Raw genomic sequence first — 27310 nt, 5'->3', positions numbered from 1 at the left:
AAGTATATTTACATTAAAGTGTATACTACAGGCAATAGTAGTTTGAGACATTGACAATTTAATGCTTGAGCTTACTTAATAAAGCATTTCAGTGTTCACACTAGGATTACGGTCAGCTGTGGGTAGAATTGTAATACACTAGAAATTGTTACTTAATATTATTTATTTATTTTATTTATTACCAGTTATTTATATAGTGCACATATATTCTGCAGCGCTTTACAGAGAATAGTTGGCCATTCACATCAGTCCCTGCCCCAGTGGAGCTTACAATCTATGTTTCCTTATCAAATGCTCACACACTTACACACTAGGGTTAATTTTATGTTTTGGAGCCAATTAATCTACCAGTATATTTTTGGAGTGTGGGAGGAAACCGGACTACCCGGAGGAAACCCATGCAAGCACAGGGAGAATATACAAACTCCGCACAGGTTGGGCCGTGGTGGGAATCGAACCCACAACCTCAGTGCTATGAGGCAGTAACGGTAACCATTAAACCCACTGTGCTTTCAAAACCCAAGATAAATAAAGTAATTTTCTTTTTCTTAATATACATGTGTTTGTACAGTGTGTGTGAACCTCTGTAATCTGACAATTTGGAAACCTCTCTAGTCAAGCATGGATAAATAGGGGTCATTTCAATTCCGTTCTCAGGGCAAACTCACACTGCAAATTCAATTTGCAATTCAATTAGAAACTCACATTGCCTTTTTTGCGGAAATTCACTTTTTCTTCTGTGTATCCCCCGGAGCAGGTGAAAAAATAGGGAAAATCATTATTTTAAAGGTAAAAATTTTGGGACACATGGCCCGATACAGAGATGGACGGTATTAAACAACCGCACAGAAGCATTAGGTGCAATACCAAAATGTAAATGCAGCAGGAGGTGTCTGTGTGTAATATACACTTCCTTGCTGCATCTGCGAGATCAGAATGCAGCGACTGTGGACACTGGCTCAGATAACGATGGTTGGCGCTTTGGGAAGATTGCGTAAGTCTGACAAGGTCCTGGCCACTTGCGAGGCCTGGAAATCTGTGTCCACCGACCCAGACCCTGGCCTCGTCCCTCCCGGAAAATGGGGGTGTCTCACTTGCATGCGCAGACCCCCTAATACATTGGAGATGTGCGCTAACAATCCAGCGTACATCTCTGAATCAGGCTCACCGTGCAAAACCCCTGGACTACTCTTTTCAATGAATAATCATGCACTTGGAATGGTTTAACCAGCATAATTTGGCCAATAAGGACTTGTCTGATTTCAGGGTAATTTCTCTAAAAAGCTTAATAATGGGTTAAATGATGTGGTACAGGTATGTGGTGGTGTTGTATTGAAGGGAGAGGGCTTTTCGAACTTGCCGATGAGAGCTAAAAGTGTATATTCAAACTTTTTACGAACTTGTATGAAAACACTGAATAATTACTATACAGACATTTTTCTGAACCCAAAATGCTGGAATGACTTTCATTTGCTGAAAAACACTTGATTGCTATCATTTTTCAAACATTAATAAAAAGTGCAAAAATCAGCCATTTGACACCTTTAAACACTTAACTGGCATTATGATTGCATCCTGATCTGTTCTGGTTTATAAATGACCCTTTTTAGATTGTCACTGAACTGCCCAGTGTCAGAGCGAATGGACCCTACTCCAGAGATGGCTATGTTCAAGTAATACTGACTCTAGATAGGACTACATGATTAGGGAGGAGGTAAAACCCAAGCAAGTAAATCATGCCTGTTTATACAGTTTATTTTATACAGCGAGCCCTGTTTATCTATTTTCTACTCACAAATGTAATATGCTGTTGCCTGGTATGATTTTATAATTGGCGGAAGAAATTTGTGAATATATACATTAACATAAGTATTTGAGTTATTTGTATGTGGGTGTATATAATTTATGTACAGGGAGTGTAGTGGAGTGTGTTTTATAGTGCTATGTATAGGGACATTGTTGTGAGCGTGGTACAGAGTAGTATAGGAAGTGCTCTATGTGTTTTGTTTGATTATTTTATAATGAGTTGAGATAATTAGTACTGCTTGTTACATATATCCTATTTGGACATCTTGGCTAACATATAAAAAAGATGCATAAGAGAAATGTATTTTCCACATAGTATAATGAATGTACATCATAGCATAAGCAAAATTTGTCTAGTAAAATTTGCATCAGCGAAACTATTGCTCACAATATGTCCTTAAACATAAATATTTCATAATAGCTAGTAAACAAACCTTAACACTTGACAAATGTTAATAACAGATGTGCCCACATACATCTATCCTCCGTGCGCTACAAGTCGCGCCACACAACGTGGGAGCTCAGTGTGACTCGGTAGCGCCAAGTGTCTTTCCGTGCGTTTTATTTCCCTTCAAATGCATCTTATTCACACAGCGATGCGCATAGAACGCACAAGCAGCTTCTGCTGCTGATTAAAATGATATGCAGCATGCCCATGTTCTGTGGGTGTATCTGCATGCGAAACGCTACGTTACGGTGTGACAGCTGCTGACACTGTAACGTAGCATTTCGCATAAAACATAGGCATGCTGCATATCATTTTAATAAGCAGAAGCTGCTTGTGCTATCAATTCACATCATTGTGCGAATAAGATGCATTTGACGATAAAAAGACGCACAAACAAACGCTCGGCACTACCGAGTCACACCACGGCATGACGCAACTAGAAGGGCTGTTTAACACGCCAGGAAGCTAGATGTATGTGGACCCATCTGTACTATATTGTTGGGAGCATGTTGTTAGTCTTATTCAAACCATATTATATCACTTTCTTAGGAACGTCAGAGCATCATCAGGTACTGGATGGAGAACCTCAGAGCTAAGCAAGGAGAATCTTTGCACAATATCCACTTCCTGGAGGGACAGCCAATCAGTAAGTTGAGCCTTTGTACTCCGTCATCCCTCATAGATGGTTTAAGAAGCAGTCCAGGCAAACACTAAAATTTCTGTTTTTGAGTTGAGTCAAAAAGTTTTGGTAAGAAAAAAAGCATTAAGAGTACAAAGAAGTGTGGGACTATTACAGCAGTCAGGGTTTCCAAAAGATCTAGCCAATGGACCATCCATGATCATTTTAACGTTTTTTTTTTGTATTAAATGCTGTTTTTCTGTGTAACACACGTTAGTATTTTCATGCCTGAATAATTTTAAGTTATATTGATTTGCATAGTTACTCTGTAGAGGTTTCCTGATGTACTTATGTGTGTTACATAAAAGTTCTTGTATGTAAGAGCATATTTTAGAGGTATTCCTGTATTATTTTTGTGCAAAAAGATGGATATTTGTTCAAATATTATTTTTAAAACCGCTGAAAATACTGTTATACAAATGGTAATTTTTGTTCCACAAATCACTAGTAGTCCAGACTTTTCTCACTGGTGAGTTAACAGGGATCTCCACTAATTTATTAATATGCAAACTGAACTAAGTCTTCAGGCCTGTTGGGTTTTCTCAGAATGGTTGAGAACTACTGCTCAGACTTTTCGGATAATTTTTTCTTTTTTTTTCTTTCCTGTGTTCCTTTCATATTTGATTTTTGTTTCTCCATTCTTTTGTCTGGCTCTTTTTCTGCTCCCCTCACTATTATGTACATCTGTTCATCGTTACGCTTGTGCATCTCATCAACCTGTGCTACCTGTTAGTCCCTGAACTTGCGGCCCGCGGAGTCATACAGCAGGTGTTTCCTGTTCATGAGCAGAGAATACTGAGCCGCCTCATGAAGTCCTGGGTCCAAGCAGTGTGTGAGAGACAACCCCTAGGTAATAAGACACCTTGCCTTTCTGTGAGTAGGTAAAAGGTTTAGTAAGTAAATATTCTCTCGTGTTGAAATGAAGCATTGTCATTTTATCACCTCCTAATAATCTGCTTATGTAAGAGCTTTTAAGAGGAGTTGGTATAGGTTGATACAAAGTTGTCACAAGTGCATTTACAGTGTGCACTGAGATAAACGCAGATTTTCACCTGTATGCAGTTGCAAGCATCTATGTGACCGGCCCAAGCTATCAGCTTGTGGAAGTAGCCATCATCGTTTTCAGCTCACACTTGCACTGGGTGTGATCATACGACTTACATCAAGTTGACATGAGAATGTTTGCATGCAACATGTTGACAGTGACTGTGTCGACATTAATCATGTATACATATGACATGCTAACATAATAGAATGTCGACCTAACGTTCCTGGTGTCCCAGCAGCTATTTTACTGGTTCCGACAGCTGCAGTGGCTCCAGCGCGGCTTCTGGGTCCTGACGGTCATGTGACGAGAACTTCTGTTGCATACGTCTGATGGAGCGCCGGTTTTGGTGAATTTTCTCCATCTATCCCTAACCTTCCCCCTAATGCCTAACTCTAACCTCTTCTCCTCCACAGCATAACCCTAACCCTCCCCCGCAGCCTAACCCAAACCCACCCAACAGCGTCTATCCCATTCTGTGAATGTCGACATTTCACTTGGCGACATGTAAAATATCAAAATTGTGAATATGTTGACATTCTGAGGCTGTTGACATAGGGCCTGATTCAGACCCACTCGCGAGCGGCTGTCCGCTCGCAAGTGGGTCGATGTTGTGCACTGCGCATGCGCACGACGGCGGGAGCTCCGTCGTGCGCATGCGCCAGACACGACGAGCAAAGGACTTTCCTTCGCTCGTTGTGTCTGATCAAAGGGGGCGTGCTGTCGATGTTGATTGACAGCACGCCCCCTTTGGTGGGCGTGCCGTGGGCATGCCTCCCTGACGGGGGCGTTCCCAAGGGAACGCCTACCGTCAGAAGCCGGCCCACTGACATCACTAGTGATGTCAGTGGGAGTGATTTTGGCTCTGATAGAGCCAAAATCACTCCGGGCCTTGCGGTTGAAAACCTCAACCGCAGGCTCCGGCTCGCAGTGGCGATGGTCGCGATGGTAAAGACCATCGCGGCCATCAAACTGCACGCTCGTATAGGCTGTGGGTGGTGACCCACAGGTATACGAGCGTCCAGGAGGACGCTCCATAATTATGGAGGGCGGCCCTCATTCAGAGCGTGCGCTCTGCTCAGAGCCTACGGCTCTGAATGAGGGCCATAGTGCCTTAATCTTTGCGCATGCACAACTGTTTGTATCTCCCAATTCCACCTACACACAGATGATACACCCTCATTCAACTTGGTCAACATGAGAATGCCCTGTTGAGACTTAGAGGGTCATTCAGACCCACTCGCGAGCGGCATTATGCTCGCAAGTCGGTCGATGGTCCCCACTGCGCATGCGCACGATGGAGGGAGCTCCGTCATGCGCGAGACCCGGCGAGCGAAGGACTTTACATCGCTCCGGGTCTCGCACCAAAGGGGGCGTGCTGTCGATGTTGATTGACAGCACGCCCCCTTTGGTGGGCGTGCCGGGGGCGTGCCTGCCAGACGGAGGTGTTCCCATGGGAACTCCTACTGTCTGAAGCCGGCCCCACTGACATCACTAGTGATGTCAGTGGGAGTGATTTTGGCTCTGATAGAGCCAAAATCACTCCTGGACTTGCAGCTGGGAAACCCGACCGCAGGGTTTCCCTCGCAATTCCGATGGTCGCGATGGTCAAGACCATCGCGACCATCTTTTTGCACGCTCGTATATGCTGTGGGTGGTGACTCACAGCTATACGAGCGTCCAGGAGGACGCTCCATATTAATGGAGGAGGGCCCTGATTCAGAGCGAGCGCTCTGGTCAGAGCGTCCGGCTCTGAATCAGGGCCTTAGTTACGGCTTGTCAGCCAAAATGGGAGCTGCAACTGATTTGCACACTACTTGACACGACTAGAAGGGCTGTTTAACGCGCAAGGAGGCTAGATGTATGATACACATCTGTATATTGTTTTTTTATAAACATTCATCTTTAATTGTTGAAGAAACAAAACTTCTGGGTACTGATGCTAACTGGGTATTGGAAATATTTGCTACACTGTGCCCCCAACAGTTATACAATCCTTCATATATTATACAGTAGTAATAAAGAATCAGAAATACAAACCTTTGCTTATTTGTAATAGCATACAATCTATAATAATAAAAAATTTTCATGTGTTTAAAAGTTTACATAAAAACACTTTATTACAGCTAAAAAAGAAACGCTCATTCACTGCCAACTTACTGGGCTCTTAATTTATATATACATTTATATATACATTTTTAATAAACCATTTTAGTTTTGCATGTGCATAATAGTAAATGTTACATCACCACCCATCCCCATCTGCGATGCAAAGGAACAATTAAAAAAAACTTATTGAAACAAACGTGTATATTAAGTTTAACGGCATGTTAATGTGATAGTAAGTAGAAATACGATCGTGCAATGACATTGCTTTACATTTAAAAAAGAAATGTATTTTACTTGATCCTGTATAGTGACATAATTCTGGTTCTGAGATATGTGTACTATTTATGTTCTATACAGATGAGATCTGTGAGTATTTTGGGGTGAAGGTTGCCATGTATTTCTCCTGGCTCGGCTTTTACACATCATCACTAGTCTACCCAGCTGTCTTTGGCATCATGCTCTGGTTCTTCACAGAATCTGACCAGGTAAGACCTTCCCTAAAATAGTTTAAAATATTATGACATTGATTATATATAGAATATAATGCACCACTTGGTGGCGCCTTTATTTGGTATAAATATAAAACAAATAGGTGGGCTTACAAATATAAGCTGTCCTGTGTAAATACCTGCAGCTGACAACTGATGGATTCTGTCCAGACCCTCAAAAATAAGAGCACATAGAAAGGAGTGTCTGCGCCAGTATGCACACTAGAATTCCCGAAAGCGGTTTATTGAAATAACAAATAACTGTAGTTCTATAAAAACAATTGTAAAATATACTAAGTAGCATTTATTAGAAACAAATTATAACTAAACATTGTATCAAATTGCTACTTAAATAGCCCAAGGATCTGTACACTCGCTATATATTAGATGGCATATGAATAGCATAAATCTGGGTGAGTATCAAATGTTATAAACTGAATGTCCTTGTTCAGCTTATAAAATAATTGGACTATATCTTTTTAATGGTTCCCAAAGGCTGTTATTGTGTAAGTTATTTTTTATTTTAAACAATTTTTTTGTATTCAATATAAGACATTATTAGTACAAGAAAATGTAAAACTTTATATTACATAGAAAATGTCAGTAAAGAAATACATTTTGTCAGTAGTAATAATACATTTTTATTTTATGGGAAAAAGAAAAGAAAAGTAGAGGGTAGAAAAAGGGAAAATGTAAATAAAAGATAAAAGGGGGCGTGGCCATGGGGAGCATGTAAAAGCACACATCTTGGTGCACTCTCCAGTCTCATTTATCTGGATTGAACATCCTGCCGGCTCCCCCGGGATTCCTTCATGATACCTGCCTGGCTGAAGGTTTAGTGGCTGTGGAAAGCAGTCTGTCTGCGGCTGCGGGGGCTGTTCTACCCGGCAATCGGAGTCCGAGTGCGGAGGGGCCTGGTCACGTATCCCGCCGGCGCCATCTTCCCCGTGAGTGCAGTGTCCCGGCGGCTGTCTGTGTCTCTCGGAGGCGCATCATATCGGAGGCTGCCGTATATTCAGAAGGTATCCCTGCAGTGGCTACTAGTGTTTGTGGCTCCCCCTTGTCCTTCATAGTGGATTTGGTGCTCTTGACATAGATCAGTGCTGTTCACACCCTCACAGCATTATAAAAGCTGAAATAGTCTACTCTGTCAACTGCTGCTATTAATATATCTTTCGTCTGTGTCATATACTCAAAAGGAGTGGCCATCTATATATTCTCCTATACATTACTATTGTCTGCATTATACAGTAATATACATCCAGACTCTCTCCTGGGAATATATTCTCATGATGGGGAAGAATTCTGCGGCAAAGCTGGAAAAATTCTCCAGGGTACCCCCTGCTCAGTCCACTTCTACTGCACGGGGTGATAACTCCCCACCTACATCACCAGCAGAGTCGACTGCCTCGGCTGAGCCATCAGACGCTGCGCTGCAACGCGTTCTCGAGGCAGTGACGGCCTGCGAGACTAGGCTGTCAGAAAAAATTGGAAAAGTGCAGTCGGATCTCTCAATTATTCACCATGAGCTGCAGTGCGTGCGTGAGAGAGTTGGCGAGGTGGAAACTCGCACTTCTACCCTGGAAGATAAGATAACACCTTTAAGTGTCCTGGTTAATTCTATGGATTCACAGCTTCTTTCTATACAGAGGAAAATGTCTGACATGGAGGGACGCCTAAGGCGAAATAATATCTGCTTCGTGGGGTTACCAGAGAAGGAGGAGGGTCCCAACCCAGAAAAATTCCTGGAAAAATGGCTGTCTGATACATTTGGCTCTGCTTCTATCTCATCATATTTCACAGTTGAGAGAGCTCACAGGGTACCTTCTAGACCCATGCCGCCTGGGGCGCCACCGCGTACTCTAATTGCAAAGTTCCTGCACTATCGTGACCGTGACTCAGTCCTTAGATTGGCCCGCACTAGTAGTCCTTTACAATGGAACGGGACTCGTGTCTCAGTGTTCCCGGATTTCGCTATGGAAATACAAAAGGACAGGGCCCAATTTCTCCCAATTAAAAGACGTCTACGTGACCTCAATATTTCCTACGCCATGATATACCCATCTAAACTTCGTGTAGTGGCAGATGGTGAAACCAAATTTTTCATGACGCCGAGGGAGGCGGCGCTGTGGCTGGACCGCCGCAGACCCGCCAGGGAAGCGTTGGCTAATGACTGATTTCGTGATAGAGTGTGTTACATTAGTCCCTTGTCATTGCACGGCCAATGTTTATTCTATCTATGATATGGTATACACTGTTCGTGGTTCAGTGATCCGTTATATATGTATAGACGTAATATGTTTATAGATAGGGGCCTACTGTTGTTAGCACCATATATTTACGGTCATATTTCTGCCATCTGGTATTTTATAATGTCCGGGTAAAATAACTATTCTGACCGTTTTTGTGCTAGGATTTACATTCTTTTAGTGGTGGAGAAATCTGTGTTACTCAGCTAGATAGGTATCGAATAATTTTATGCTGCAATTTTCAAAGATGTGTGTTTTTCCCCGGGGGACGACTCCGTGCACGGAGGCCTCCATGTGCTTTGTTCTATTGCCATTATATATTTTTCTTCTTGTTTCTTACATTTTGTTATTATTAAGGTGATATTTCTTTAATTGTATTGCCTAGTTTAGTTTAATTGTGTGGGGTAGAGCGTTCAGGTACAAGGTATGCCTATGTTGGGTCTGGTGTACAGGGTGGGGTGTGTTTTAGGGGTTAGGCCCATATTAGTTGGTATGGGAGATTATACTATGTTTTTGTGTGTAATGGTTTTCTTCTGCTATGTGTGGTACCATATAAATCTTCTCCGTATGCCGCCAAGGCTGTTTGAATATTTTAAAGAGCATGACAAATGACTGAATCGCAAAAAGGTTAATATTCTCACTTGGAACGTGAGGGGTTTAAATGACAAAGTCAAGAGACAATTGGTGTTTCGACAGGTGAAACAGTATGCTTCAGATATAATTTGTTTGTTGGAAACTCACTTAGTTGGGGGGAAATTGTTGTCTTTGAAAAAACCGTGGATATCATTCTACACACGCTTCTGCATCCAGGGGCGTGTCCATATTAGTGCGTAAAACTGTCCAGTTTTCAATGGAACAGGTGCAATGTGATGCCTGGGGTAGATATGTGTTCCTAAAATGTAAAATTAACTCTATATCTTTACTATTGCTGGCGATATACATTCCTCCACCGTACTCGCATGAGGTTCTAAAAAAGGTGGCTGAATTTATGGCCATATTCCCGGACACACCTGCTCTGTGCCTGGGGGATTTTAATAATATACTAGATCCATTGTTAGATAGGCATAGCAGGTCTGCTCCAGATATACGGGGGAGGGGAGCCGGGTTTTCAAGTATGGTCCGGGGAATGGGCTTGGTAGATACCTGGAGGACGAGATATCTTAATGTGAAACAGTACTCGTGCTTCTCTTATACGCATTCATCGTTCTCCAGGATTGATATGACATTAGTTACAACAGGTTTACTGCCAAGAGTTCATAAGATCCTATATGAAACTAGGGGTATATCTGATCATTCCCCATTGACAGTCAGTTTGGATGTGGAGGGTCTACGGGGTCAACAATTCTGGAAATTTAACCAGTTCTGGTTTTCACGCATGGGCACTGGAGCAAAGTTGGAGGCCGCTTGGAAATCATTTTTTGTATTAAATAGCGGCACTGTATCCGTTGCTGTTCTCTGGGATACATTTAAGTCATTTTTAAGGGGTTCTTTAATTCAGAGAGTTGCTAATTTAAAGTCTTTTTATAAAAAAACAGATTTGGATCTGGAGGCTTCCTGCAAATCGTTAGAATTCGCCTATATATCTGATGAATCAGAAACAAATAAAAAAGCATGTTGTGATGCCCAAAAATTATGGAAGGATTGCTTAATGGACAAGGCCCAATATAAGATTCTATTTAACTCGCATGTACACTATGCAACAGGTGATAGACCTGGTTCGTATTTGGCTAACCTGGCTCAAATAGAACAGAAGTCACTAATGCTGTGGTTGAGCTAGTTGGTTCAGATACCGTTACATATGTGCGCACCCCAGAAATAGCGGAGGAGTTTGTAAGGTTCTATCAACAATTATACAAATCTAGGTTAGTATATACTCAACCAGAAGTGCTTGAATTCTTGTCTGATATTCCATTGCCGACACTTTCTCTTGAGGCGAGGGATTTTTTAGACTCTCCCTTGACGCTAGAGGAAATTGAGGTGGCATTAAACTCGTTTCCCAATGGTAAAGCCCCAGGTTTGGATGGGATCCCCCTCGAGGTATACAAAAAACATAATAAAATACTTGTACCCCAATTATTTGAGATCTTTAATCAAATGTATATAAATAATACACTACCTAAATCAATGTCCGAATCATTAATAATTGTCTTACCTAAACCAGACAAGGATCTTACCAAACCCGATTCACATAGACTTATATCACTCCTTCCAACAGATGTAAAAATCCTAGCAAAAGTATTGGCCTCCAGGATTAATCAAGTCATAAGTCAACTGATTCATCCTGATCAGACAGGCTTTATGCCTGGTAAGTCTACGGCAGTCAATCTACGCCGTTTATTTACACATTTACAAATAAAACGGGCAGATGCACAAACCTCTGTTGTTGTGTCATTGGATGCCGCCAAGGCGTTCGATTCGGTCGAGTGGTTGTTTTTGTGGGAAACTATGGAACGCTTTGGTATTGGCCCGGGTTATATTAAGTGGGTAAAACTTTTATATATGGATCCTGTAGCGAGGGTGTCGGTAAACGGTTTCGTTTCTACAGCATTTTCACTTTATAGGGGAACAAGACAGAGTTGCCCTCTGTCACCCATTTTATTTGCTATGGCTATTGAGCCTTTGGCTTGTATGATTAGAGGTCATTCAAACATTTACGGGTTTCAGCTGGGTCCTAGGGTAGGTAAAATTGCACTATACGCGGACGACATACTACTCTTTATCTCGCGTTATGAGTTCTCTATGCCCAAGGTCATTGAAATTATCGATTTATTTGGGAAATACTCAGGATTACTAATTAACTGGGACAAATCTTGTATCCTTCCTTTCAGGGGAACCTGCCTCAAAGACCCTATTATAGATCTTCCCCTGAAGTGGGTGGACTCGTTTAAATACTTGGGAATTTGGATTTCTAATACACCGCAAAAGTATTTATCATTGAACGTGCAACCGCAGATTGAATACCTCAAGTCCCGTGCCCCGATATGGGATAAATTGCCATTAACTTTAACGGGCAGAGTAAATTTAGTCAAAATGGTCCTCCAACCTAATATCCTATACATTTTGAATCACTCTCCAGTATATATTCCTCAGAAATTTTTCAAACAGATTGATAGTCTATTGTCCTCACTACTCTGGGTCAATAAGAGAGTTAGGATAAAATTAGACACACTGACCAGACCTCGTGATTGTAGTGGTCTGGCGTTACCCCTTTTTAAATTATACTATTACGCTGCACAACTAGCACATATATGGGAATGGATAAAAGTACTGAATCCCTACCTTCCCTTGTATTGGCCCAGTCCAAAACGCCATTACGCCTACTATTGAGTGATAATATACAAATAGTTGATATCCCTTGAATTAGGCAGGCCATCACTATTTGGAGACTTGTTTCGCGTATAGTGCAAGCAGAAGGCATAGATCCAGATACTCCGCTGGCTCATGCCAAGTGCCTCAAGGAACGCTATGCCATCCAGGTCGGAGAAGCTTAGGGTCAGTGGAAAGTAGTGTCTCTGGGACAGTTATTTCAGACGGGTGTCTTAAAATCCTTTTATCAATTGCAGCTAGAGTTCGGTGTCCCTAACCATTTTTTCTTTCGTTATCTACAGCTCAGGCATGCTATTAATGCCCAATTCTCTGAGGTTCCTCTATCCATACAGGAATCTCCTATTAAAACTCTATTACAGTCTGCCAGTTCTAGTCGCTTGATATCTGTGATTTTATAACAACTTACTGAACAAGCATCATAAGTCTGACTTGGTATCCATAAAACAACAGTGGGAAAACGACATTGGGGTATTGTCAGAGGATGACTGGAGTGTAGCCCTTGCCAGTCCTCGCCTTGCCACTATGTCTGTAAGATATCAGCAAATACAATATTTTATATTACATAGGGTATATATGACACCCGTCCGGTTATTGAGAATTGGGGGTAGAACGGACTCAAAATGTCCCAAATGCAACTCCTCAGATGGTAATTTCTGGCATTTGTTATGGCTATGTCCTTTAGTGAATTCATTTTGGCAGAGCGTGATCAGGGTTATTGTCTCTACAGGTGTGCCTCAGGATATTCTTACCCCTGCAGCATGTGTTCTGGCTGTTATAGATGCAGACATTATTGACAAGCCTGTTGTGCGTTACACTAATAACCTTTGCACGCTTAATAAAGTATGTATAGCAAGAGATTGGATGGCATCTTCTGGGCCAAACCTTGATACCTTGATATCTTGGTTTAGAGCTGTTGCCGCACATGAAAAATATGTGTATACTGCTAGGGATATAATACTGAAATACTATAGAGTATGGTATAGATGGCTGGATTCACCATATATCCAATCGTGTGTGTTGACTCCTTGCCCATTTATTGGATAGCTCCAAATTATAAAAATAGTTTTTCAGTAATTTAATTGTAGAAATGTATGTGTTGTCATTACTATATGTATTTGAGACAGTAAAATGTATTTCCTAAAAGTTTGATATATGGTGGAAGTGAGTTGCACAGTGATACTTGTATAGACAGAAGAGAAACCGCACATGTATTTAATTGTATTTTTTTTTATTTGTATTGTTGTTTTAGTGTTTAATAGTAGTATTGTAATGTTTACAATTCCTCTATTGTTGTAACCTTTCATGTACCAAAAGTAAACTACAATAAAAATTTATTGGATTAAAAAAAAAAAAGATAAAACAATAAGAAAAATTGCCAAACCGTTTTTGACACGATATCGGGTACAATCTTAAAAAGCCAAAAGGTATAAAATAGAATGTCTTGTTGAACAATAGAGCTAGGTGAGACGTCAAAGTAATGACCAAATGGTATCTTCAAATATCAGAAGTTGCTGTGGGTAAATTATCTAAATACAAAGCCCAATTTGCGTAAAATGATTTAACTCCCTATTCAATATAGTAAAGTGCAGAATGCCTATCAAAATAAAGTATGGACAACAATTCAAAATTTTAATTTTTCTAATGATGAGCTGTCTTCGAGAGCCAGTATTGTAAAATCAATTTTGTGTAAGTTAGTTTTTAATTGCTAGTGATATGTAACAGGTGTGTATGAATGAATTTAGCTGGTTATATGGAGTATAAATCACAAGCCACCTGTGACTAGCCGCGGTACAAACACTACAATACATGTCTGCAGCGCTGCACGTTTATTTCCCACCCGGTGGACTGATGAATGTTTATCTTGATTTTAATTGCCGCATGATGTGATTACACCTCCGGTGGTTTGGAAACAAATATGCTTATATAGTGTTGATTTTATATTGGAATGAACAACATACCTAATTATTGGATGAGAAGACAGGAAGCTGAACAAGGACATTCAGTTTATACATGTGATACTCACCCGGATTTATGCTGTTCATATGCTATTTAATATATAGCGAGTGTACTGGGCTATTTAAGTAGGAATTTTACTTTGAGACAATGTTTGGTTATATTTTGTTTCTAATGAATACTACTTAGTATATTTTACAATTGTTTTTATAGAACTACAGTTCAGTCTAATAATTGTTTAATAAATTGTTATTTCAAAAAACAGCTTTTGGCGCAGACACTCCTTTCTATGTGACTTTATTAGGTATACCTGCTCTAATCAGCCAATCATGTGGCAGCAAACCAGCACACAAAAGCTTGCAGACATGGTCAAGAATTTCAGTTGTTGTTCAAACCAAACAACACAGGGAAGAAATCTGTTCTTCTAAGTAACTTTGACTGTGGAATGATTTTTGGTGTCAAACAGGGTAGTTTCAGTATTTGTAAAACCTGTAGAGATCAGGATTCTCTAAAAGAATGGTCAGCAACACAAAAATATCCAGTGATGAGTAGTTCTATTTGTGGTCTTGTAGTATTGTCTGGTCTGATGAATCTCAGCTTCTGCTGTGACATGCAGATTGTTGGGTCCGGTGCTGTAGTTTACGTGGCCTACACCAACTTGCCTGACCATGCCTCCTGTGCAGTGTTGGTCTCCCACCTGATAGAGAAGACATTGGGATTTTGAGGTGCTTCTGTACCTTTGCAAGTGTGATGGAGCTTACAGGGGCCTGGTGCCTGTAAATGGACTGAGGGTTATCACCCAGGTACTCTCTGTCAGTCTCCGGGACTATTGTCAAATCAACTGAGATCCAATACTGCAGCAACAGCTGTCACCTCCACAGATATATATATATATATATATATATATATATATATATATATATATATATATATATATATATATAGCATAGAACAAACGGTCGGCACTCCATAGACTTGGTTAAGAAGAATAAAATGGTCCTTTATTGAGCCGACGTTTCGGGGTTCCCCCCTTCGTCAGGGACAGCAGTACAAATGAAACAAACATACATGACAAACATATAAAGCCCCATAATCAGTCTATAATCAACTCACCTGTGGGACGCCAGCCTCCGACCTCCCGGACCAACGAGCGGAAACTCGGACGCTGAGCCCGTGACGTCATCTACCAGCGACCCACAGGAGAGCCAAATCATGTGATCCTGTCGCTTAGCAACCCTAAACACAGGGCGCTGAGGACACTGAATTAAAACAGCTATGCTATTAATATTAAACAATATACAAAATCAGCAATCATCATAATATTATAATATGCGGCACTAACAAAGCGTTATACACTGATTACCCAGCTAGCAAGATTCAATGAAAACGATCCGATTAACAATTAGATTTAAGCATCCATTAAACACTATTGAAAAAAATTACATAAATACAGGAAAGACATTACTACAAAAAACACTGCAAACCCAGAGTCTCATTCAGACCCCTTGGGGCAATAGTATCTAACATATGTATCCACCGGCTCTCTTTTTGCATCAAAATTTTATTTCTATTGCCACCCCTCACAAGGGGGGGGTACATGGTCTATAATAATAGATCTAATAGATGCCACCCCATGCTTAAACTGTGCACAATGCCGAGCCATAGGCTGTTCGCTGCCCCCACTAGCCAACGCCCTGTGTTTAGGGTTGCTAAGCGACAGGATCACATGATTTGGCTCTCCTGTGGGTCGCTGGTAGATGACGTCACGGGCTCAGCGTCCGAGTTTCCGTTCGCTGGTCCGGGAGGTCGGAGGCTGGCGTCCCACAGGTGAGTTGATTATAGACTGATTATGGGGCTTTATATGTTTGTCATGTATGTTTGTTTCATTTGTACTGCTGTCCCTGACGAAGGGGGGAACCCCGAAACGTCGGCTCAATAAAGGACCATTTTATTCTTCTTAACCAAGTCTATGGAGTGCCGTCCGTTTGTTCTATGCTATGTGGAGGAAGCGTTATGCACCTTTGGAAAGGCACCCTAGCAAGTATCCCTGACCCAAGGTTTTGAGTGCCGGGTTTTCTGGATTTTCTATATATATATATATGCGCATGACGGAGGGAGCTCCGTCGTGCGCATGCGCGAGACGCGACGAGCGAAGGACTTTCCTTCGCTCGTTGTGTCTGATCAAAGGGGGCGTGCTGCCGATGTTGATTGACAGCACGCCCCCTTTGGTGGGCGTGTCTGCCAGACGCAGGCGTTCCCAAGGGAACGCCCACCGTCAGAAGCCGGCCCCACTGACATCACTAGTGATGTCAGTGGGAGTGATTTTGGCTCTGATAGAGCCAAAATCACTCCTGGCCCTGTGGTTTAAAAACTCAACCGCAGGCTTCTGCTCGCAGTGGCGATGGTCGCGATGGTCAAGACCATCGCGACCATCATACTGCACGCTCGTATATGCTGTGGGTGGTGACCCACAGCTATATGAGCGTCCAGGAGGACGCTCCATATTTATGGAGGTGGGCCCTGATTCAGAGCGAGCGCTCTGGTCAGAGCGTCCGGCTCTGAATCAGGGCCTTACTTGCTAGAGCTGATCCAATCAACTGCAAGTGATGTTAGTATGAAGTGGAAACATCTAAGCATCTCAGCCGTGAAGCAGTAGGCCACACGAGCAGACAGAATGGCATCGGAAATTCTCTCCTCAGTAGCAATATTCAGTACCGCATTCAAAACTGCCTCTGGAAGCAACGTCTGCACAAGAACTGTTCGTTGGGAACTTCATGGATTGGATTGGGTTTCCCATTCACGAGGAGCTGCTCACGAGCATCAGATCACCAGGCTCGATGCTAACTGTTGACTGGAGTGGCATACAGCACACTGCCATTGGACTTGGGAGAGAGGAAACATATTCTCTGGAGTGAAAAATCACACTTTACCATGTGTCCTGTCTGAATGCCCACTGTAAAGTTTGGGTGTGAAGGAATGACCAGCACATAGGGGTGTGATGTTTGGGTGACCACATACTTTAGGCTATGTAGTGTATGTCTACATCTGGATGCAGTCTGCATTTCATTTAGTAGTTACACTGGAAAGATACCATGTGGAGGCTGCCACCTCATATGGCTGGTGCATCATCTTGGGCTGATTTTAAAAAATTATAAAGAAAATACATTGTCATTTATTTTAATATGGCTTGATTTGGCACAGAACTCTGGAAGTTATTGAGTTGCTCAAAACATGATGACAAACTAAGCATAGGGGGTTTGGGGGAAGTGTTTTTCCTTATCACCTCTTTTTCTCTGTGATATCTTGTCCAGATTTGTCTGCTGTGGTTCTGTTGGGTGGCTTTTTCCCTTTTGTATTCTTCAAGTTTGGAGTGTCTTTGTTGAATTACTGACTAAATATAACCAAGTTCAGTGGCGTAAATTCATCCCAGTCACCCGGAGGCAAGTTATAGTCTGGCACCCCCACCCCTCCCAAGAAAATAAGGGAAAAAATAAGGGAAAATAAATGTGGTGCTTATCTATCAATCTATACATGTGAACGCACACAAACACTAAAATAGAAAACAACCATTTTTGGGAGACATCTGCAAATTTACAGTATCCCCGAATGTATCTAGAGGGACCACAGCAGAGATATCTGCTGCAGTTCTCCTTTTTCGCTCACAAAAGTGAGCACACACCTATATGTGGCCAACTGTGCAGAGGAATAGGTGCAGGTCAGTTGGAGCCCACAGCATACACAGGGAGAATATCTTTCCAAGGCTCAGAGGTACTGAATCATTGTAAACATTGCAGCATGAAGGACTGTCACAGCTGCACTGTCAGTATAGCCGGGCCTATGTCCTCTTACTACCATTAACTATATTGATGCCGTCTCTTGTTATATTTGGCAGAAGTCCGACCCCACCCTCTGAGTCCAGACCCACTCACCTCTACACCATTTTTTTATTTGAAAACAAAACAGTCAAGTGATCTGTCTACAATATTGTGTTACCTAAACCAACCAATTACACATTTGCTTCTACCTGTCTGTCCGTGCTTTTATATGTTTAGGCTTGTCAGATCATCCCTTGAATTCAGGTTACATATGAATTACAAAAGGTTTTGTGGCTGGATGGCTCCATTTTATCTGGTTTTAATCAACCACAGAACCTGTGTAATTCACATGCATCCTGAGTTAAAGGGATGATATGGCACGCCTATACACTGTATGTGCTGCCCCATTCTGCCTCACAGTCATCTCCCCCCAGGGCCGGTGCTAGACTTCTAGGCACCCTAGGCAAAACTTCTGGATGCGCCCCCGGACGTCCACCCCCCCCCCCACCCCACCCCACCCCACCCCACCCCAGTACATATTTAGCCCCTCAGGTGAAAATGACTTTGCACCAGTGGAGTGGCGGTTAACACAAAACTTATCCGCCACTCCAACTGTGCAGGGGCTAAATGAGTACAAGAGGGGGCACAGGCAGAAGTGTGTGTGTGTGTGTATGTATATATATATATATATATATATATATATATATATTATAGAAAATTAGGGAGTGCAGTCAATACTTTAATAAATAAATCCGGATGCCAGGATACAAAAATAGCCATCTTATCAATATAATAAGCCATCTTATCAATAGTAATACATATTAATGCAGAATTATGGTCTCCGTATGAATAAGTGTGTGGGGAGCCATGCTCACAAACCCACTTGGTCTCACACACACACACACACAGTATCAGGGGTGTAACTAGAACTTTTTGGGTCCCATAGCAAAATTTTTAAGCCCCCCCCCCCTAACTTAGATCTTATACAATGCCCACAGTAGTAGTTCCCCTAAAACACTAAATCCCACTTTTAATGGTGCCCCTTATGCAGTGCCCTCAGTAGTAATAATGCCCCCTGTAGTAATGCCCCTAAAAGTAGTGCCCCCAGTTGTAATGCCCCCAGTAGTAAAGGCCCCTGTAGTGCCTCCAGTAGTAAGGGCCCTTTAGTGCCCCCAGTTGTAGTGCCCCCAGTAGTAAGGCCCTGTAGTAAGGCCCCTGTAGGGCCCCTAGTAGTAAGACCCCTGTAGTAAGACCCCTGTAGTAAGGCCCCTGTAGTAAGGCCCCTGTAGTAAGACCCCTGTAGTGCCCCCAGTAGTAAGGCCCCTGTAGTGCCCCAGTAGTAAGGCCCCTGTAGTGCCCCCAGTAGTAAGGCCCCCAATAGTAAGGCCCCCAATAGTAAGGCCCCTGTAATGCCCCCAATAGTAAGGCCCCTGTAGTCCACCCCAATAGTAAGGCCGATGTAGTCCCCCCCCCCCCCCCCAATAGTAAGGCCTTCTGTAGTGCCCAAAATAGTAAGGCCCCCTGTAGTAACCACCCCTCCCCCCTGCGCACACGCATAGACACACATTAAAAAAAAAATAACACTTACCTTAAACCTCACTCCGGTGCCTGCTGCTGTCCGTCCCCGGCGCCCGCTCCTCGGCACTATGGGAGTGACGTCATGATGTCACTCCCATAGTGCACTGCGGGACCCGGAAGATGGAGCTCACTCTTGAGCTCCATCCCCGGCGTCCGCTCCTCGGCACTATGGGAGTGACGTCATGACGTAGGGGGCGGGGGAGTAGAGGGGTAAAGAAGGAGCCGGGTGCCCGCTGGTAACACAATCTCAGCGGGCACCCAGCAAATGGGGTGATCGGAGGAAGCTAGGAAGCTGCCTAAGCTCGCCTAGTGGAAGCGCCTGCCCTGTCTCCCCCCCCCCCCCCCCCTTTCTGTGCCTCTACATATACCCCTTCTGTCTCTCTCTGTCTGGGCCCCCTTCTGCCTCTTTGTACCTCTATCTATACCCCCTTTGCATGTCTGTGCTTCTATCTGTGCCCCATTCTAGCAATTTTCCCTTACTAGACTCTCCTTTCTCTCTTTCACCACCTCTGTGTTCTCTCCTGGCCACCATGATACACCTGCACCTATTGAATGCCACTTCCCCTTACTTTGTTATTCTTACCTGTTACTTTATACTTCAGCATCAGCTGCAGGCTGTTCCGTGTCCCTTCCCAAGGTCTGTGGTGCCTTGGATGGGACATCTATAGTCAGGGTCTTTTACCCCCTCCATGCCACTCAGGCGGGTCAAAGCACCGGTGCCTTCCACAGACACGTCTTCAAGCCTCTCCCTTTGCAGAAGCCCAGCAACTAGCTTCCTTCCCACCCCCTCATGCCATTGGCTCCAGCAGCTCCTGTTCTGCCCACACTCAACCCCTCCTCAAATAATGTGCCAGCCACCAATAGCACTGCCCACCGCAATTCTCCATCAAGACAGGTCTGACTCTAGAGTTCTTAGGTAGTCTCTCTGCTGGGACTGATAGGAGCTTGAAAGAAATGACATATGGCTGGCGGCTGTGACAATCCCATTGTTACACTCCTAAGTGGGGTGAATATATTGTGTGGACATTGGAGCAATGGAGGAGGTGCCCCTTCAGGGAGGTGCCTCCATTGTCTCTGGTAGTTCCGCATATACAATACTGTGCAACAGTTTTAGGCAGGTGTGGAAAACATGCTGCAAAGTAAGGATGCTTTCAAAAGTAGAAGTGTTAATAGTTTATTTTTATCAATTAACAAAATGCAAAGTGAATGAACAGAAGAGAATCTAAATTAAATCAATATTTGGTGTGTTCACCCTTTGCCTTCAAAACAGCATCAATTCTTCTAGGTACACTTGCACACAGTTTTTGAAGGAACTTGGCAGGGAGGTTGTTCCAAACATCTTGGAGAATTAACCACCGATCTTCTGTGGATGTAGGCTTGTTCAAATCCTCTTGTCTCTTAATTTAATCTCAGACAGACTTAATGTTGTTGAGATCAGGGCTCTGTGGGGGCCATATCATCACTTCCAGGACTCCTTGTTCTTCTTTATGCTGAAGATAGTTCTTAATGACATTGGCTGTATGTTTGGGGTCGTTGTCCTGCTGCAGAATACATTTGGAGCCAATCGGATGCCTCCCTGATGGTATTTCTTAATGGATATGTAACTGCCTGTATCTCTCAGCATTGAGGACACCATTAATCCTGACCAAAACCCCAACTCCATTTGCTGAAATACAGCCCCAAACCTGCAAGGAACTTCCACCATGCTTCACTGTTACCTGAAGACTCATTGTACCACTTTCCGTTGCAGGTAATGAAGGAAAGAAAGAAGGATCGTTCCGTCGTTCATTACATTGCTCAATGTGTACCTGCAGTATGATCTGTCCGGCCACATATTGTTCGTGTACACATCGCTAATTGTGTATCCAGCTTTAGCTTCTGGGTTTGAGCATTTGACAACTACTGTGTATTGACAAAATACTCACTGGTTAAAATGAAGGATCAGTGCCAAGTTTGGCCACTCAGGTCTTATTACCACTGATACTAGTTTTGTGAGTGTATTTCAGATTGAAAAACATACATTATATGTAGAGCAAAATTAACTCTTGAGATCCAGTACAGGTAGAGCTAAAAACGAAACTGCTAGGGCGTGCACCTTATTTTATGCTTCCTCTGTAGAAAAGAGCATGATCACCTTCGCCAGTCAAAGTTGATATTGTTTTTGTCTGTTTTCTCAGACCAGCCAGGACATTTGCTGTGTGGTCTTTGCTCTCTTCAATGTAGTTTGGGCAACTCTGTTTCTAGAAGGGTGGAAACGCAGAGGAGCAGAGCTGGCTTACAAGTGGGGGACATTAGATACCCCGGCAGAATTTATTGAAGAGCCACGGCCACAGTTCAGGGTAAGTGATGATTGACATCAAAAGCTTTTCTGCTTCTACTATAATATAAAACTCCAATGGGTCTGTTCATGGGATTAAGATGTAATAATGTGTAGCAGACAGTAGTCCATGCATGTGTAACTACTATTGATAATTTTGTATAGGGTGTCAAGAGGATCAGTCCCGTGACCAACTGTGAAGAGTTCCACTACCCCCCATGGAAGCGTCTCCTTTTCCAGTCCTGCATCAGTCTGCCCGTCTGCATGTCCTGCCTCTGCTTCGTCTTTGTTGTCATGCTTGCTTGCTTTGAGCTTCAGGTAAGTGAAACGTGCAACAAGACAAACTATTACTAACCAGCTAACCTATTAGGGTGGCCCTATGTCATGGCTGATATGTTAAGTAGGATTAGATGGAATATCATTCCATGTTAAGGTTATTTTATTACATTTTAGTGTCAGATATTTTCCTAGTGAGTAATTGTTTGCTAACGGATATGTAATTTTTGCCTGGAATATGGGGCACTTCTCCACACCTACTCCTTAATTGTATGTAATATGCAAATTACATTTTGTTTTATTATTTTTTTTAGATCTGTGTTATCCGTGACTGATTTCTCTAGCCCAGACTTTGGTACTTGCAGAGATCGGATTGTAGTTCGTGCTCTTCTCATTATAAATCAGTGTGTAAAATATATATAATTAGGTGCTATCAAATAACCAATAGTAAAAGGTTTATCTTAGTAATTCTATAATAGAGATTGACCTGAACAATCACAAATACAGAACTACACTTAAATAAGCAATTCTGCCAGATCGAGACCTCTGCCTTAAAAAGGAGGCCAAGGTACTCCTCTAAACCTATAAAGAAAAGGTGTAAGGACAATGTGTCCAATTAAAAGCAAGACACTGGTTGATTGATAGAAAATAACAATTGTACCAGCAAACTTCAACATAAAATGTTTTATGAATCACAATAAATAATCGTGAATCAGTATTTAAAATACTCAATAACAAATAACATGTATGTCACAAAGAAAACATTTTTTTATAAGCTGGACAAAGAACTTGCATTACTAATATTCCTTTGTATCACCATACATCCTCAGACTGTTATAATGTATTAAAAGATTGTGAATCATGTGCTTCAAAAACTACATGCTGCACAAAACCACTGAGATGGTCACCAAACACCTCACTTATAAAAAACATAGATATACAAAAATTGGATAATGGCACAACTTACTAGCACCAATATACAATTCCAAAATTATGCAGTCATACACATAAAATATTAAAGTCTTAGGGGAATATGTATCAAAGCTTGATGTGAGCTAAAATTGTGAGATATATATCACCAACCAATCAGCTTCTAACTTACATTTTGCTGGCTGTGTTTAAGAAATTATAGTTTGGAGCTGATTGGTTGGTGATATATATTTCACAATTTTATCTCACATCAAGCTGTGATACATATGCCCCTTAATCCAAAAATTATAAGGGTACTTCTTTCTCCAAGTTTTTTCCAAAAGATCGTTCCTTCAACTTGTGCTTGTAAGTATTCCACTTTCAACGGTCACTTTATTCTTTTTATCTTCCAATGGATATTCTCCTCATTCCATACATATCAGGGAGAAAAACAATACGAAAGATAGTATAATACCGTTTAATTAATCAGGTGGACAAACACACAGCTAGTTGCCAGGCAAATCCACCACCAACAATACAGAGCAGTGTATCGGATAGGGCGGAATTAGATCAGATCGAACCTTAAGTCTTGACTGGAATATTAATTCATCAGGTCTTTGGCCAGGCGTGCCCGTCTATTTGAACGCCACTGCATGGGCGTGCAAAAAATTAGCCACTGAGACAGCATATGCAGCTTGAGCACTCACTGTGTGCAACAAGACTTGCAGCTTCTGCGGCAGGTCAGACCTGTGCGTGTGGGGCCGATGTTACTCGATGTATAAGCAGGACTGCAAGATATTAAGATATGAGAGAGCTGTAATGGTCATCACTATGCTGGCTGTGCGACGGTTTTGTGATTGCATCCATTAGCATATTTACGCTGCAGATCTACCTGCGTAATCGCAGATGCGATTGCGATTCGTAATGAATCAGGCCCTGTAATAGCAATCATATTCAGTAACCTGCTTCTTTCATTGTAGCCCATAGAATGCAAATTGTGGTACAGCTGGAATATAGGGAAACTGGTTTATGTAGCCTTCAGTAACTTTATTACTCTGCCCTTTGAGTCGGAACAATGTTGTTGTGCATCCCAGGAATTTTACTTCAGGTTCATTACTGTTAACTAGATTAAATCCAACTTTACATGCTTCCAATTTTATATCCTCCACACAAATGTATGTATTTAAAGGAAATGTGTAATTCCCACCTCCAAGTACCTACATGCTCCTCTTAATTTAATACATGCAGGTTACGAGGGCAAACTCAATTAAATAAATGCTTTGGGATATCTGTATACTATGTGGGGGGAATTTTGAAGGACATATCAAGGCCGTGCTATAACCTGATAGCCGAGTGCATGTGTGCATATGTACCTGTGATGTAACTTTGTCTCTGGTACTTTGTTTCCTGTTGAGAAGCTGCTGTATGAGAGTGTGATAGGTATTTTCAAGTACACCCTGACTATAATGATATGTTCACCAGTTGTGGATCTCCATTTAACCCATGGAGACAAAAAAGGTAATTTGAAGCTCCTCCTGTCTGGGTGTAACAGTGTGTTAGATACACCGTCTAATAGAGTGCATCTAACACATATCTTACTTTTAAATGTCTTATTTTGACATTTATATAGTGTATGCAATTTACTAACAGCATGGACTCATAATTGGCTTCTTACTCTGGGGGTTTGACTGCTACTGATGTCAGCAGATGTGGCAGTACAGCACGGAGAGTATGCTGAGTTCATATACAAATTAAATGTCAACAGAGAAGACCTTTTATTTTAAGGTAAGCGCTAGATGCTCTATACTCTGTTTTATGTAACACACTGTAGCATATAGGCTTCAGGTCTTTTTGGCAAAAATAGCTGTCTGGGTTTAAAATAGGGATGTGCAGCCTCGGATTATTTTGGGTTTTCCCGCCAAATTCGGATTTGTCCCACCAAAAATCGTATCTCAGAGGCAAAATTTAATCTTTCATGGACAAACATCATCATTCCTGAACAAAAGCCCATGAAAGATGACATATTGCCTCTTTCTGAGACCCGATTTTTGGCGGGAAACCTCAGAATTTGGCGGGAAAATATTAACTAATCCGAGCCTGCACATCCCTAGTTTAAAATAATGTACAAAAACATATGTTGGAATTTAAGACTGGAGCACCTGCCACAGAATACTGTTATTATATTATCTAAGGTACAAATGGTAATTTTTCATTTAGATTTGTAACATAGGGTTACATTGAATATAGAAACACTGATATGTTTTCTTTGCTTTGACTGATGTCCCCTTTACCTGTATCCCATTGCACATTGGTGCAGGGGAATCAGAACAGGCAGACACGGGTCTGCTTTCAGGTCATCGTCTGCTTCCCAGCTTATGATAAAAGAGGACTGTGCACACATATTGGCCAGGGCTTCATCCTCTGCTCTTTTTACAGGAGTTTGTCCTCAGTATCCGAGAACTGCCACGATTTGTGCGCTTCTTCCCAAAGATCCTCTTGGCTGTTATCGTTAGTTCTTGTGATGAAGTGTACAGGAAGATTGCATACTGGTTAAATGATATGGGTATTTATATTTTCTTTAATATTACAGTCAGATTCTTGCTCTTCTTCCTTGTTTCCTCATTGTTCTCTTTGTTCTTTGGTATTTGACACATTATAATACATTCTCTCTGACCTTCTTCTCTGTATCTTTATTAAACTTTTTTCTTTACCTTCCTCGTTTCTCTGCTTTTTGGCTACACGATTCTCCCTTCAGTTACTGAGTTCCAACTATTTAATTGTCAACCTTCCTTTGTAGAGAATTACCGGTTACAGAGTGCCTACGAGAAACATCTAATCATCAAAATCGTATTAGTAAGTAATGCGGCAAATAAAGGGGTTGGAAATATGGTTGGGAGCAAGTGTGTGGCATTGGCCTAGATGCCAGCATGACAGGAAAAGGGAGGCACGTTTCAGGGGAATACAGAATGGATCGTGTCCACTGTCTATAATATATTTTGTGCTATCTCAGTATGAGAGTTGCTATAAGTTGTTACTTTAAGGATAAACCTTACTGAAACAAATTACATGATGTTATGCTTTCTTATTGATGGTTTTCATGGTTCTATGTAACTCATTTGCACCTGTTTTCCTCTTAAGTTCCAGTTCGTAAATTCCTACCTGAGTCTTTTCTACATCGGTTTCTACCTCAAGGACATGGAGCGACTTAAGGAGGTGAGTGGTTGCATCATCCTTCTAGTTTATTCTTTATTTGCATTTTTAGGTTAATATGTCGACCTTGTGAGCATAGACATGTGAACCTTTACTTACTAGAATGCTTTTTGTGTGTTGTATTCCCAATATGTATGACCAGTGTACTAATATGGCATGTGTTTTTAAGTATGTAACGTACAAACTGTCCAATTACATGATCTGTTTAAAAGTGAACTATTCAGGTGACTCGCTGTCGAGTCTTGGATAGAAATTTGGATAGTTTTATATTATGCATATTTGATATTTTATTTTGATGTTCTTCAGTAGAAAAATAAATGTGATTTGGAGAGCAGGCTACATGTATAATTAATTTTATTATATTAGCTGCTTTATTATATCACTGTTACATTATATGATCGTTTACGCTCCAGCTAGCTTCAGAAGATGTTTTGCTATGTTATTGGTGGCATTGCACACTTTCCTTTATTCAACCCCCTTACTTTGCCAATCTTTTACTACTTCCTTAGCCTCATAACTATCTTTTAATATCACTATTCAATGGGGTAGAAGTAAATCAATGTCTGGAAAATAAAATTGGTTTAAAGATGTCTAGCTTTCACAAAACATTGACCAAAAACCTTGCTAGTTATTTCCAAGTTGCAGCAGCTGAAGATTCCTCCTAACTGCTGTTATTTCTGATATGGACTTTCAAAAATGACTGCATAGGTAGTCAGTAGGTATTGCTGTTAAGCATCTGAGACATTATGGTGCTACTACAGAGGGTGGCAGCAGGCGCGACACTCAAACCTATTGTGCCGTTACTTGCAAACAGTTACAGATAGAGAAGGCATTATCATTTGATAGTATGGTTTAACTAATAAGTTGTAGTTCAAATCAGATCTTTAGGGGTTCTTATAGTCTAACTTTGACCTAATTACTGCAGTGTGTGCATGTAGTAAGTTTTCTTGCATGAAAGTCATTGTGTGGCCACATCTTGATCAACAGTGGATGGTTTAAAGCAGACTCACATGTGACCAGTTCTCCCTTTGTATCTCACATTCATACCCCTATTCATTCTGAGCTCTGTATTTACATTTTAAATCTCAAGCAAGATTTAGT

The 27310-nt window shown here is 41.7% G+C and overlaps 1 protein-coding gene across 5 annotated transcripts in view; it reads left to right on the top strand.

Annotated features, from left to right (window-relative positions):
* The window catches only part of ANO8 (anoctamin 8), a 122917-nt gene that overhangs the window by 75203 nt on the left and 20404 nt on the right, over positions 1–27310 (top strand). For all 5 annotated transcript variants that reach the window (XM_088478411.1, XM_088478415.1, XM_088478412.1 and 2 more), the window contains exons 5-12: positions 2804–2900; positions 3667–3783; positions 6445–6572; positions 21675–21836; positions 21980–22132; positions 25436–25562; positions 25797–25852; positions 26138–26212. In XM_088478411.1, coding sequence (XP_088334537.1) covers positions 2804–2900; positions 3667–3783; positions 6445–6572; positions 21675–21836; positions 21980–22132; positions 25436–25562; positions 25797–25852; positions 26138–26212 — 915 coding nt within the window. The remainder of the gene's footprint in view (positions 1–2803; positions 2901–3666; positions 3784–6444; positions 6573–21674; positions 21837–21979; positions 22133–25435; positions 25563–25796; positions 25853–26137; positions 26213–27310) is intronic.

This window comes from Taudactylus pleione, unplaced genomic scaffold (assembly GCF_031769625.1).
Source record: "Taudactylus pleione unplaced genomic scaffold, aTauple2 ptg000214l, whole genome shotgun sequence".
Lineage (NCBI taxonomy): Eukaryota > Metazoa > Chordata > Amphibia > Anura > Myobatrachidae > Taudactylus > Taudactylus pleione.
Note: the sequence above shows the minus strand (reverse complement) of the source record. Positions and strands in the feature narration are given on the sequence as shown.